This window comes from Littorina saxatilis, linkage group LG13 (assembly GCF_037325665.1).
Source record: "Littorina saxatilis isolate snail1 linkage group LG13, US_GU_Lsax_2.0, whole genome shotgun sequence".
NCBI lineage: Eukaryota > Metazoa > Mollusca > Gastropoda > Littorinimorpha > Littorinidae > Littorina > Littorina saxatilis.
This window is the reverse complement of record NC_090257.1, coordinates 26,264,898-26,277,356: the sequence shown is the minus strand read 5'-3', so window position 1 is coordinate 26,277,356 and position 12,459 is coordinate 26,264,898. Positions and strand designations below refer to the sequence as shown.

Sequence of the window (12,459 nt, the reverse complement as noted above, 5' to 3'; positions counted from 1 at the left end):
CCAAAATTTTCCATCCGTATTCGTGTACTGAACGCTCTGTCGATCTCGCTGTTCCGATGCACGTTAAGTTGATTAAGCACCAAAACGCATTGACCAATCGCCGAAAGGTGCTGACGTTATTCCATTGAAGAATTTCCAAACCCAGAATGCCATTCTTGTTGTTAAGATTTTGAAGATTTTGTTTGGAAAAATCGACGTTCTATTGGCAGATCATTATAGAAATCCCTTTCTAGCGGTTACAAATGGGCTTCGACAGAGCCAATGAAGGGAGATAATAACTTGTAGATCTTTTATCTGTGGTATGGTAAAATCGAACATGGTAACATAAATATTTACACGATAAATGAAGAGAGAGAGAGAGAGAGAGAGAGAGAGAGAGAGAGAGAGAGAGAGAGAGAGAGAGAGAGAGAGAGAGAGACAGACAGACAGACAGACAGACAGACAGACAGACAGACAACTAGCCAGACAACCAGCCAAACAGCAAGACAGACAGACAGAATGACACATGTGCTTTGTGCATTTAGGGGTATCATTGCAAAGTACATAGGCCTACCAGCGTTTCCTCCAGTGAATCTGTCAAAGCGCAGAGTGAAGTTGTGAGAGACGTCTTCCACGTAAAAGCCGCTGTATGTCGCACTCCCTTTGGTTCCGTTCCACAGGTGCAGGTCGACACGCAACTCGTACCTCTGTGAGGTGGTCAGCCTGTGCAGCTTGTCCAGTCCTGCACCGGGAACACACACACACACACACACACATACACACACACACTCACACATACACACACACAAATACACACACATACACACACACACACACACACACACACACATACACATACACACACGTAATTAACCACATGACGTCATTATTTTCCATCTATTCCCCCTGCCCTTAGGCTTCTTTACTTCTGTAAACTTGTAGGGATAGTTATTTCTTTCTTTCTTTCTTTGGTGTTTAAAGGCACAGTAAGCCTCCCGTAAACCATCACAGATACGGTCAGGCTTTTACACACAGTACAAACACCCTTTCATTTAAACACTCACCGATTGAGAACATCCTAGGTGCCCTCCGTAAAGAGCGAACAATTTTCAAAGAATTTATTTTTGCGTGGTTTATCTTACCCCTGAGCCATCGTGAACCCGTGTGATCCAGTTTCCCTTTTTCACAATGTAGTCGTCAGTTAGTCATTTGAATGCGACTCGATGTGAGCTTATTTACAATAGCACATTTTTATGCACGAAACAAACGGCTGTGGTTCACAAGAACTCTAGCGATGGCTTTTGACTGTTGAGAGGAACGGCGATATGCACTGACAAACCGTCGTCTGCTACGACCCTTGCGTGACCCTGCTTCCGGGCTTTTCTTTTTTCAAACTTTCACAACTTCGAATTGTACTGATCTTGTCTTGATGAAAAAAGAATTCTTTTATGATTAAAGAATGTTTGTGTAACAAGCTGTCAGTTTATTATTTAGATTTTAAAAGTTAGGTCAAGCGCAAAAACGCACCACGGTCCAAAAACATTTTGATAATCATCGATTCACGGCTATCGCCAGTTTACATCGATAGAATGAGACCCGAAGGGAAGTAACTCATCCCGTTTGACCTGAGTTCAGGATGGGTCCAAAATGTGTTCGAGACAATCTGCAAAATTAATTCTTTAAAAATTGCTCGCTCTTTACGTAGGGCACCTAGGATGTTCCCGTTTGGTGAGCGTTCAAATGGAAGGGTGTTTGTACTGTGTGTAAAAGCCTGACCACAGTATCTGTGATGGTTTACGGGAGGCTTACTGTCCGGGCGTGATTTCCAGTATCATAACAGCCGTCCAGCACCAAAACGAGGCGCCATTGTTGTTCAGGACCAAGTCCACGAAAATAAATTCTTTGAAAATTTCTCACGCTCGACAGAAAGCAGCCAGGATGTTCCCGTTCGGTGAGCGTTCAAATGGAAGTATGTTTGTACTGTATGTTGACGCTCGGGGAGCTCTGTGATGGTTTACGGGAGGCTTACTGTGCCTTTAACGTCGTTTTCAACCACGAAGGTTATATCGCGACGGGGAAAGGGGGGAGATGGGATAGAGCCACTTGTCAATTGTTTCTTGTTCACAAAAGCACTAATCAAAAATTTGCTCCAGGGGCTTGCAACGTAGTACAATGTATTACCTTACTGGGAGAATGCAAGTTTCCAGTACAAAGGACTTAACATTTCTTACATACTGCTTGACTAAAATCTTTACAAAAATTGACTATATTCTATACAAGAAACACTAAACAAGGGTAAAAAGAGAAACAGAATCCGTTAGTCCCCTTTTACGACATGCTGGGGAGCATCGGGTAAATTCTTCCCCCTAACCCGCGGGGGGTAGGGCTAGTTATGTAGAGGTTACATGCCGAGTCTAAGTGAGTATTAACAATAATGGTAGAAGTTTAAAGGATCATGAGAAATGCGAGCTTCAGCGAGCTTTTTCATGACCTTGAACTGACATTATTATTTTTAATATCACTGAGACGAGGTGTGTAACCTATTTATTCCTCCTTTCTTATGACTTTCAAAGCAAAACGGTGTTTTTCTGCCACAGTGTGATCGAGTCCTAACCACTCTGCCAGTCTACCTGCACAAGCAAGTTATTAATGCACAGTTGAAGCGTTCCGTGAAAATCATTCGATTCTGCTAACACTCGTCAGCAGTTTATTTGGTTTGAAATAAAACCAAGTACACAGTTCTGCTGTTGTTCTGCTGAGGCGATAAAGACAGATACTGTTGTGTTCTTTTCTTGTTTTGGTATCGCCAAGGACATTTTCTTACGTCCAAGCAGAGTAGCAGACGCAATTTTGCACTCGTGTTCCAATTGACCGACAGATTGCTGTCTTTTTGTCGAAGTGCCCCAGTTTGAAGAAATCCGGAAGGGGAACTACTCTAGTCTCTAAACACTGTGTGATAGTTACGGCCGCGTCACACAGCGCTACGTCCTTACCACGACCATACCATGAACAAGTTATCAAATCGGGGCATATCGCCGTCAAATTCCAGAGCGTGGCCAATCGTGGGCCAAACGTGGGAGGATCTCCATGAGCGTGGTTTGGTCGGGGTAGGATTTATAACGAACCTAGCCAGAAGTTGCCCTCCAGGTCACCAAACCCATTGCGATAGTCCGTCCAACCCCGAAAGAAGTCCACTGAGGCGTCCATTCTTCTCTGGAAAACCTGAAAAAAGGCGGTGTAAGCATACTTACGAGGGTGCAAATATCCAACCTTTTATACGACACTGATACCTGTACAGCTTGGCGGTGACCTTGCGATTAAGTTTTCTCTGCTGAAATGACAATAAGTCACCAAGACAAACTCAATTCTAGACATTCTTTGTCATTTACCTTGGACATACATAAGAAGTGACAGAACCTTTACGTGACGACATTATACGCATTTATGGCGTCTGTTCGGACTTCACTTCGCTTTTATCGTCAAAGATTTCATTTTAGATGAGAGGGTCAAGAAGAATCATCCTGTTTTTTTGCAATCGGTGTCGTATCTCATTAATTGTATCGTTTTGAGGTCTAGTGTGCAAGAAGATTTCATTATTCACGTATCCTGGACAACAATGTTTGCACAACAGAGATGTTTCACCAAGACTTGGCCATTAAACAGCTAAATCATTCTGTAAGAAAAAAGTCGCGTGATACAATATTAGATCATTGTGTCAATCTTTCGACCTGAAACTAAGAGATCAACACTGAAAACCCGAGATCAGTCATCCATACTTCAAAGGCTTGGTTAGCCGAAATCGAAGACCGAACGGTTCACATTGGTCTCCGCCAGGTATGCGAACATAGGATCTCATTGGCAATAACCCATTCTCTTTAAGTATAGCACATTTTCAGAGGCAACATGGCATAAATATAAATGTTCGGATTACGAATACAATGCAGTAACACACACACACACACACACACACACACACACACACACACACACACACACACACACACACACACACACACACACACACACACACACACACACACACACACACACACACACACACACACACATACTTACAATCCATCCTCCGTTGTCCGTGGTCTGATCGCAGTACACAGTGACTGGTTCTCCTGACACACACACTGTGCGGAGACCGCTTAGAGGGTCAAGACTCAACCAGTCCACACAGCTAGAGGTATTACCTGGGGAAAATAGAACAAAACAAATTAATAGATTGCTCATGAATATAATATGACAATCCAAACATTCAGAATTCAGAATAGTGTATTACCTGCGGTTAGTAAATGAGCCTGATGTTGCAGTTTAGAAGATACTATAAGATGTTTGGTGGCTTAATTGTTGGCAGACCAGCTTTTGTGTTGCTCAGAGGGGACCATAATCGTCTTTTCTTTCATCTTTATCGACCAAGGCCGAAGGCCGCGGTTGATAAATATGTTACAAAAGGCTATATGCTCCCAGAGGACCAACAACAAAATGCTGGTCTGACAACAAGCCAGCAAACATCGGTTTTGTCATCATTTTGGTGGTGCGACAGTACGCATGATTACCGAAAGGGAGCCGGATTTTTAGAATGCAGTTCATGGTCTCAAAACGTGTCACAAGTTCAATCGATCGCGTCATAATTAAAAATGTGATGTCAAACGTAAACTTTACGTCGCCTTTCTTGGAGTCTAAAAATGCACAGGGGTACCATCCTATCTGCAAGGTCAGTCACTTGGAATGCAGTTCATGGCCTTAAAACGTGTCACAAGTTCAATCGATCGCGTCATAATTGAAAATGTGATGTCAAACGTAAACTTTACGTCGCTTTTCTTGGAGTCTAAAAATGCACAGGGGTGCCATCCTATCTGCAAGGTCAGTCACTTTTTAGCATGTACCCTTCCTTTTTAGTGTTTTAAGCCTTTCGTTGTACAATGTGTGATTGCACAGATTAGTTGCATGATTATCAACACTGATTGAGTCTTTGTGAGTGAACGTTTTAGTACTTTTACAGTCTTTGTCATCGGAAACACGAATTCAAAACCGCGATGGTTCCAAAAATCAAACAAACAGCCTGATTGGCTTTTATTTTGACAATCCACTGTTTAACTGAAAGCTTAAACCCATTCACCACCTCGATTTATTGCATGGGTAACCCGAGATTTGTATTTCCCAGCTGGTTATGAATGAGAACTCGTGAAAATGATGACAAATGTATATACCCCATGACCTCCCTTCTTTGTCTCTGTAAATCTACTATGGGTATATTTCTTGTATTTTAAGAGTACTATATTGTTATACCATTATGGTATATCAATTTTACTCTTATAACACAAGAAACAGTGGGTGCACTACTTTCTGTCGACTTGACATTCCACAGTGCACATGTACCAGTCGACTAGATGTGCCAGGGAATACCACGGTGTTGAGAACTTGCGCGAGAGTTGTTCAGTGAGCTCAGTTTTAGTCTCGATCTGCCGAGACTATCATCACAGCATCGTAGATGTCATGACGTCTTTCGTCCATCGCGTCATTTTTCGGGGACCTAATTGTCCACTGTTATTTGTTTCCTCGTTTTCGATGTTCTATTTTTCTCTTGTGATCAACATGATAATTCTAGCCGGCTCTCTCCAGTACTGCCGTGTGCTGACAAAACCGAGTAAGTCCACTGAAGCTAGTTCTGAGATAAACGACTTTTTCTGTTTTATTACATTTCTCAAAAGTGACGATTATCTTGATCAACCTACAGAGATAATAAGATAAATAGCATTATTGTACGTTTACAACCCGAGTTTGATAATGATCTGATGGATGGTTGTTGTTTTGTTGGGCATTTTGTGGACTTACTTGGTTTTGTCACTTTTTTCCATTATATCAGATCTAAAAAAATTGACAGATCTAAGCAAGTGGACTTACTTGGTTTTGTCAAAACATTTGGAAGAAAAAGTAGTGCTTTTTTTGAGGATGAAAGTCGCTTGTTCATTTCAATGCGTTATTCTCTCAGGTGCCAGGAGAAACGTTCCGTATAACTCTCGCTTACTCTATTACACATGTCGTGTGCACATTAGAGCGCTTCCTTCCCTTTGCTTATTTGATCTCTAAACAACGCTCTGGCTCCGTCGCGATATAACCTTGAATGGTTGAAAACGACGTTAAACACCAAATAAAGAAAGAACGCTCTGGCTCATTTCGGTACGATTCTCACAGATACTTTCGAAGCGAATCTGTAACAATGTGTGCGTTTGTGTGTTTGTTTTGATTAAAACCAGTCTTGATCTAAGGACATGTCCAGTCAAGAATAAAAGCTGGTTCTTGTGTATGACTGTGTACGTGAGTGTTAGTTTGAGTGCCTTGGAGAATGATGAGCATATCAGATTGCGGTGATTTGCTAAAATACATATTATTCACGTACAGTTTTTTAAGCTACACAGCATGTTTTTTTGTTCCGGTAATGTTTTGTTGTTGTAAGTTTGGGTGGTACGGTTACTACTATAGTTACAGCCTTAAATCACATTATTTGAAATTCAAATCAAACACTATTTACCCGGGTTTGATGTCTTAAAAATCGTTTCTTGAAATTGTTATTACGAAATATTTCTGGACATTAAAATGCTAGCACAGGCACGAAAGTGATTTTATTGCAGGTGTCAATGTTTCCTGAATCTATTTATAGATGTGTTACCTTTGAATTGATATTAAGCAATTCAGGTGCCGTGTGGACATGGTACGGAAACATTCACTGTCCCGATTGACGGGTTTTAACAGCGAGGACGCAATTTTTGTGAAGGCGTTTTAGTTCTGCTTCTTCTTCTTCTTTTGCGTTCGTGGGCTGAAACTCCCACGTACACGTGTGCTTTTGCACGAGTACGGTGGGTTTGTACGTGAATGACCGTTTTTACAAAACCATTTAGGCAGCCATACGCCGTTTTCGGTGAAAGCATGCTGGGTATTTTCGTGTTTCTATAACCCACCGAACTCTGCTTTGGACTGCACGATCTTTTCCGTGCGCACTTGGTCTTGTGCTTGCGTGTACACACGAAGGGTGATAAGGCACCAGCAGGCCTGCACGTAAGTTGACCTGGGATATCGGTAAAATCTTCACCTTAATTACCCGTCAGGTGCGGCCGGGATTCGAACCCACGACCTTCCGCTTTGGTAAGTCTTTTTTTTTTCAAAATGATATTTTTTGTCCATCAAAAAGAAAAATTCAATGCGCATCTTGTGTGCTAATTTCTACTTTTTAGAGTGCTTAGATAAGCAGATATGAACAAGTAAGTCCACAACCAAAAACAACTTTTTAAGTGTGCATGAATGTTTTGACAAAACCAAGTAAGTCCAAGGGGTTCCCAATTTTCCTATAATGATAGTTTTAAAATTCTTGTCAGACGACCCATACAGAAAATACGTCATTTTAAGTTTAGAACTCACAAATAACGTCATTTAAAGTTTAGAACACACAAATGACCTCTTTCGATAAGGCGAGACATAATGACGTCACCTTATGACGTTTTATTTTAAACATTTTTCTTCTCTATCTATATATAATTCTCCTGGCGATCCTTGTCTCTCTCTCTCTCTCCCTCCCTCTATCCCTCCCTATCTCTCTCTTTTCCTCCCTCCATCTCTCTTTCTATCCCTCCCAACCTCTCTCGCTATCTCTCTCCCTCTTAGTTACTCTCTTCCTCCTTCCATAATTCCTCTTTCCCTTTATTTCTCTCTCTCCCTCCATCCCCCCCCCCCCCCCCTCGACCCTGATTTCTTTCCCCTCTCTCACTCTCTCCCTGTTTAGTCTCTCTCTCTCTCTCTCTCTCTCTCTCTCTCTCGCTCTCTCTCTCTCTCTCTCTCTCTCTCTCTCTCTCTCTCGCTCTCTCTCTCTCTCTCCATCTTGTGCAAATTCGTAATGATAACGTTATTTTCACTGTTTTGTCATTTATCTTGACAACACTTCTTTAGCAGCCATGCTTGCACCAAAACTAGCACCCCTACTAACAAGTAAAATGCCGCAAGAATATTCGGATTGACTTTGACGTCATACTGGCAAAAACATTGCATTCTGATTGGTTATAGCGTCATAAAGGTTCTTGTGATTGGTGGATGGACTTACTTGGTTTTACCAGCAAATTGACATGTAATTTTTTTGGAGAAATGTTTGAAGTTGTGGACTTACTTTTCTATATCTCCTTATCTATTTATTTTACAAAGTCAAAATTTACACACAGGCTGCTTCTTGATTTCTTAGTTTTGATGAACAAAAAGATATCATTTTTGGGAAAAAATGGACTTACTCGGTTTTGTCAGCACATGGCAGATGTACTTTAAACAGTTTTTAAGGTGTGGACTTACTTTTTTATATCTCCTTATCTATTTATTTCACAAAGTCACAATTTACACATAAGGTGCGCCTTAATTTCTAAGCTTTGATGAACAAAAAATATCATTTTTGAAAAAAATGGACTTACTCGGTTTTGTCAGCACACGGCAGAGTAAAACAGAAGTCAAACTAGCAATCGTTAAAAACCCAATCCGTCCGACCTGCACTGCCAATATTTTCACGCTACAGTCATGCCTAAGATGTCACAGGCGTGCTCTTTTCGGTACACGGGCGCAGTGGCGTGGTGGTAAGACGTCGGCCTCCTAATCGGAAGGTCGTGTGTTCGAGTCCCGTAGGTCGCTGCCGCCTTGTGGGTTAAAAGTGGAGATTTTACCGATCTCCCAGGTCAACTTATGTGCAGACCTGCTAGTGACTTTACCCCCTTCGTGTGTACACGCAAGCACAAGACCGAGTGCGCACGGAAAAGATCCTGTCATCCATGTCAGAGTTCGGTGAGTTATAGAAACACAAAACTACCCAGCATGAGAGATGTTCAACGTACGGGCTACCTCACCTGCCTTGACCTCTCACCAATTCATTGTAAAGCGCTTCGAGAACGTCAAGCGTAAAGCGCTTCGAGAACGTCATTGCTCAATAAATCTCCCATGTTATTATTATTATTATTATTATTATTATTACACACGCTCTTATCGGCACATCATCGACTACAAGAGTCCTCTGGACAGGTAGTTTCATGCATTTTGCAAGTATTTCTAGCTCTTCTGCGGTGCAGTAGGCTCTATTGATGATGAAGGTGTCCAAGATCTCAGCAGATGCATGTGTATAACCATTTACTAGGTATTCAGTCAAATCAGTGTAAGAGGCTTTCAACTGACAGGGACAGCGACGCCGCTATTATGCACCAACTTGGCATTATAAAGTTATATAGCTATTCTGATGAACACGTGGGGGAATTCGGGGGCTGTGATTGGATGGTCTCTTCCGATCATCAAAGCATAATGCTACGGAAGTCGGCCATTTTTCTCAATATCCAAAAGCATAATATTGTCAATAACAAAGACGCATGGTTCCGGTTTACCCATCTGTACCACGCGGCGATGTTTCTATCGACAACAGCATACACTGACAACTTGAAATTCTTCTCGGAAATGTTTTTCAGCTTTTCAAATGTCGATAGCATACCCTTTTCTGCTAACTTCCCGATGAAACAGAACTAAACCAATTATTTTCTGTCCCTAAACACCACAAAATGCCCAAAGTCAAAAGATGTAATACAAACAGGGGAGTAAAACGGAACAGCCGTTTTTGTGTGCCTGTGTGACTGTGAGGTCAGTTGCCTGACACAAACAGAAAACTTTGCTGTCGCCGCGCGTTGTTCGAAATGGCTGTTCCATTATCTCTTCTTCACCCCTTCTTGCTTCCTATAGTTCTTCAGTTGTTTCTAGTTTTCCGTTGATGTTATGTTTTGATTTTCTTCATTATTAGCCTTTTTCAAAATTAAAACCTCAAACTTCTGTTTGTTGCATACAAATAAACTAATAAAAAGCTGTTTCAACAACTGTGTTGTGAAATCGAATGCACTTGGAGTCAGTTTTTCTTCCAAAGTCAGAAAGCGTGTAGCGGTGTGCATGTCTGCGCGAACATGTCTGCTATCAAAACCTGAGATCAACGCATCGACGCAAAAACTGTCATTTTGTAAGTTTGGAACAACAAATCAAGGTCATAACAGCTACATAATCGCTATTGTGTTTTCAGCGTAGCAATAGGGTCCGATATTTAGATTCGAACAAGTATAATGCGACTCGTCTTCGACTCGTCGGCATTATACTTGTCTCGTCTAAATATCGGACCATATTGCTACGCTCAAAACACAATAGCTGTTAATGTGATGAGGTTAAGCCCTCAGTGCCTCATCTGAACAGACAACTGAAGCTTAATGTTTCCATCGCACTTTGACTTTTGGGTCTTCAAGGGATATACAGGTTACAACACTCGTGATGTTTCTGAATGGATTGTATTTCAGTCAAGACCCCGGGCAAATATCAAAGGGACTCACTCGCCAGAGGCTCATGTGTCCCTTGATGTTCATCCGCTGGGTTCTTGACTGAAATACAAGCCATATAAAAAAAAACTCGTGATGTAACCTATACATATACAAAAACATTGACAGACCCTCCCTCACCCACACACCACACCCATACATTTACACAGCGCTGTCATGCGACCTCAAGCAAATGAAAGACATCGAGGTAAGCCAGCCCATATCAACTCCTCAACCAGACAAAGCAGCAAACCAATGGTCGACAGTTTTGTTGACCAACACATTCTTTAAACAAATGGTCTTATAACCTGTGTGTCCTTTTTTAATTATTAAAAGTTATTGGTATCTTTTGTGAAAGGTTTTCTCTGTATGTACTCACGAGCTCTCATAATGCACTGTTGGGTCATCTCTGATATGGTTTGGTTCAGGTGTAGGCCTTGTTCCTGAAGTTGCATCGCCTGGTCCTTGTTCACTTGAATCATGTCTTCTATGGTTCCATTCTGGTCCCTGTTCACTTGCATCATGTCTTCTATGGTTCCATTCTGGTCCTTAATCACTTGCATATTGTCTTCTATGATTCCATTCTGGTCCGTGTTTACTTGCATCATGTCTTCTATGATTCCATTCTGGTCTTTGTTCACCTGCTCTATCTCCTTCTGGTGGGCCTCCAAGAACGACAACCTGACGTCCTTGTCGCCTACGTAGAGCTGGGCTGCAGCGTTCAGCGGCGAGGTAGCGGTCAGACAGCGGGCAGCGGGGGCAGAAGGGGGCAGGTGACAGGAATAGTTACCTCCCTGGACAGGGCTGGACAGCGACAGGACAAACGTGCCATTGTCCCGGTAGCTGCTGTTCCTCACCTCACCTGATGGCGTCTGTCAGACAATCAATGTTCGACATGGAGAGAATTTCAAAAAAATCAACGGTGGTGTAAGATAGACAACTAGTACGGAACGACAAAGCAGAAAGCAAGTGGTCAAAACAGAGAACTGAAAGCATGTACATGTACTGTCCTCAGATGATCTGAAATAAGTTGACATTCTGTCGATTGAGGCCGTGATGTGTTTCCACTGTGAAAAATAAATGCCACATTAGTAATATGAAACATCACACACACACACACACACAGACACACACACACACAGACACACACACACACACACACACACACACACACACACACTCACTCACTCACTCACTCACTCACACACACACATACACACCTTCCAGACGACATCTACAGGGGGATGACCAAGGTCCACAAATTGACCACAGTGTAGCTGCAGTGTCCAGTCCTCTGTGACGTCATCCCGAACCGCCGCGTTACTCAGTGTGGCGCGGAGGGCGCCATCTTGTGTAGCTGGGGGTCTGTCTGCAACGAACAATGAATGTGCTAATTTATATGACCGCTGTCACAGTACATTATAAACTACGCACTTTTAATTTTAATTTTCCTGCCACAGTTGATCCACGACTGTTACATTGGCTTTTGAAATAAAATAGTCCTAAATGTTTTGACAAATACAAAGTGTTTACACACATAACATAATAATGCAAATAGATGAATGTAGCAATCACGTTGCTTAACACTCGTTTATCTTCGACATCGCTTGCTGGTAGTTGTTGCTCATCATTGAAAGCCATCACGTGAAAAACAAAAACAATTACCTGTAACAGACAGCGTCACCGTCCTCCAAACTGAAGCAAGAGACGAGTGTGCCTGCTTAAGCTTCACTTGCACAGAATAGTTGCCGGAATCCTGAGGTCTGGCGAAGCGTAGAGACAGCCCCGCGTTGGGGAGAAAATCAACACGTGTGTTGGCCGTCGCGTAGAAATGTTTTCCTTTGTACGTTGCTATCTGGGTCCCCTTGTCCTTGCCTGGTGCCTGCGGAAAATATTGCCCGATATATTTATTTTATTCCATTGACACGGAAACTATATCAAGCTTACAATGTGATAATGTTTAAATTCTATACTCAGCAATTATTAAAATAATTTAATTGTATACGTACATATGATTTGATATTGTTTTAATTCTGTTTTCACTCTTATAAAAATTAGAAATATACGTTTTATACGCTAAATAAATATTCTGTGATGCGATGGTAATGAA

General features: G+C 41.9%; 1 protein-coding gene across 1 annotated transcript in view; it reads right to left on the bottom strand.

The window, feature by feature from the left end:
* Nucleotides 1-12,243, bottom strand: part of LOC138946127 (tenascin-R-like) — a gene marked incomplete at its 5' end in the record, with an annotated part of 15,961 nt that extends 3,718 nt beyond the window's left edge. Inside the window, 6 exons of the mRNA XM_070317632.1 lie at nucleotides 554-721; nucleotides 3,105-3,201; nucleotides 4,054-4,178; nucleotides 10,729-11,221; nucleotides 11,570-11,718; nucleotides 12,015-12,243. Of these exons, the coding sequence (XP_070173733.1) occupies nucleotides 554-721; nucleotides 3,105-3,201; nucleotides 4,054-4,178; nucleotides 10,729-11,221; nucleotides 11,570-11,718; nucleotides 12,015-12,243 (1,261 nt within the window). The remainder of the gene's footprint in view (nucleotides 1-553; nucleotides 722-3,104; nucleotides 3,202-4,053; nucleotides 4,179-10,728; nucleotides 11,222-11,569; nucleotides 11,719-12,014) is intronic.
* Between the last annotated feature and the right edge of the window lie 216 nt (nucleotides 12,244-12,459).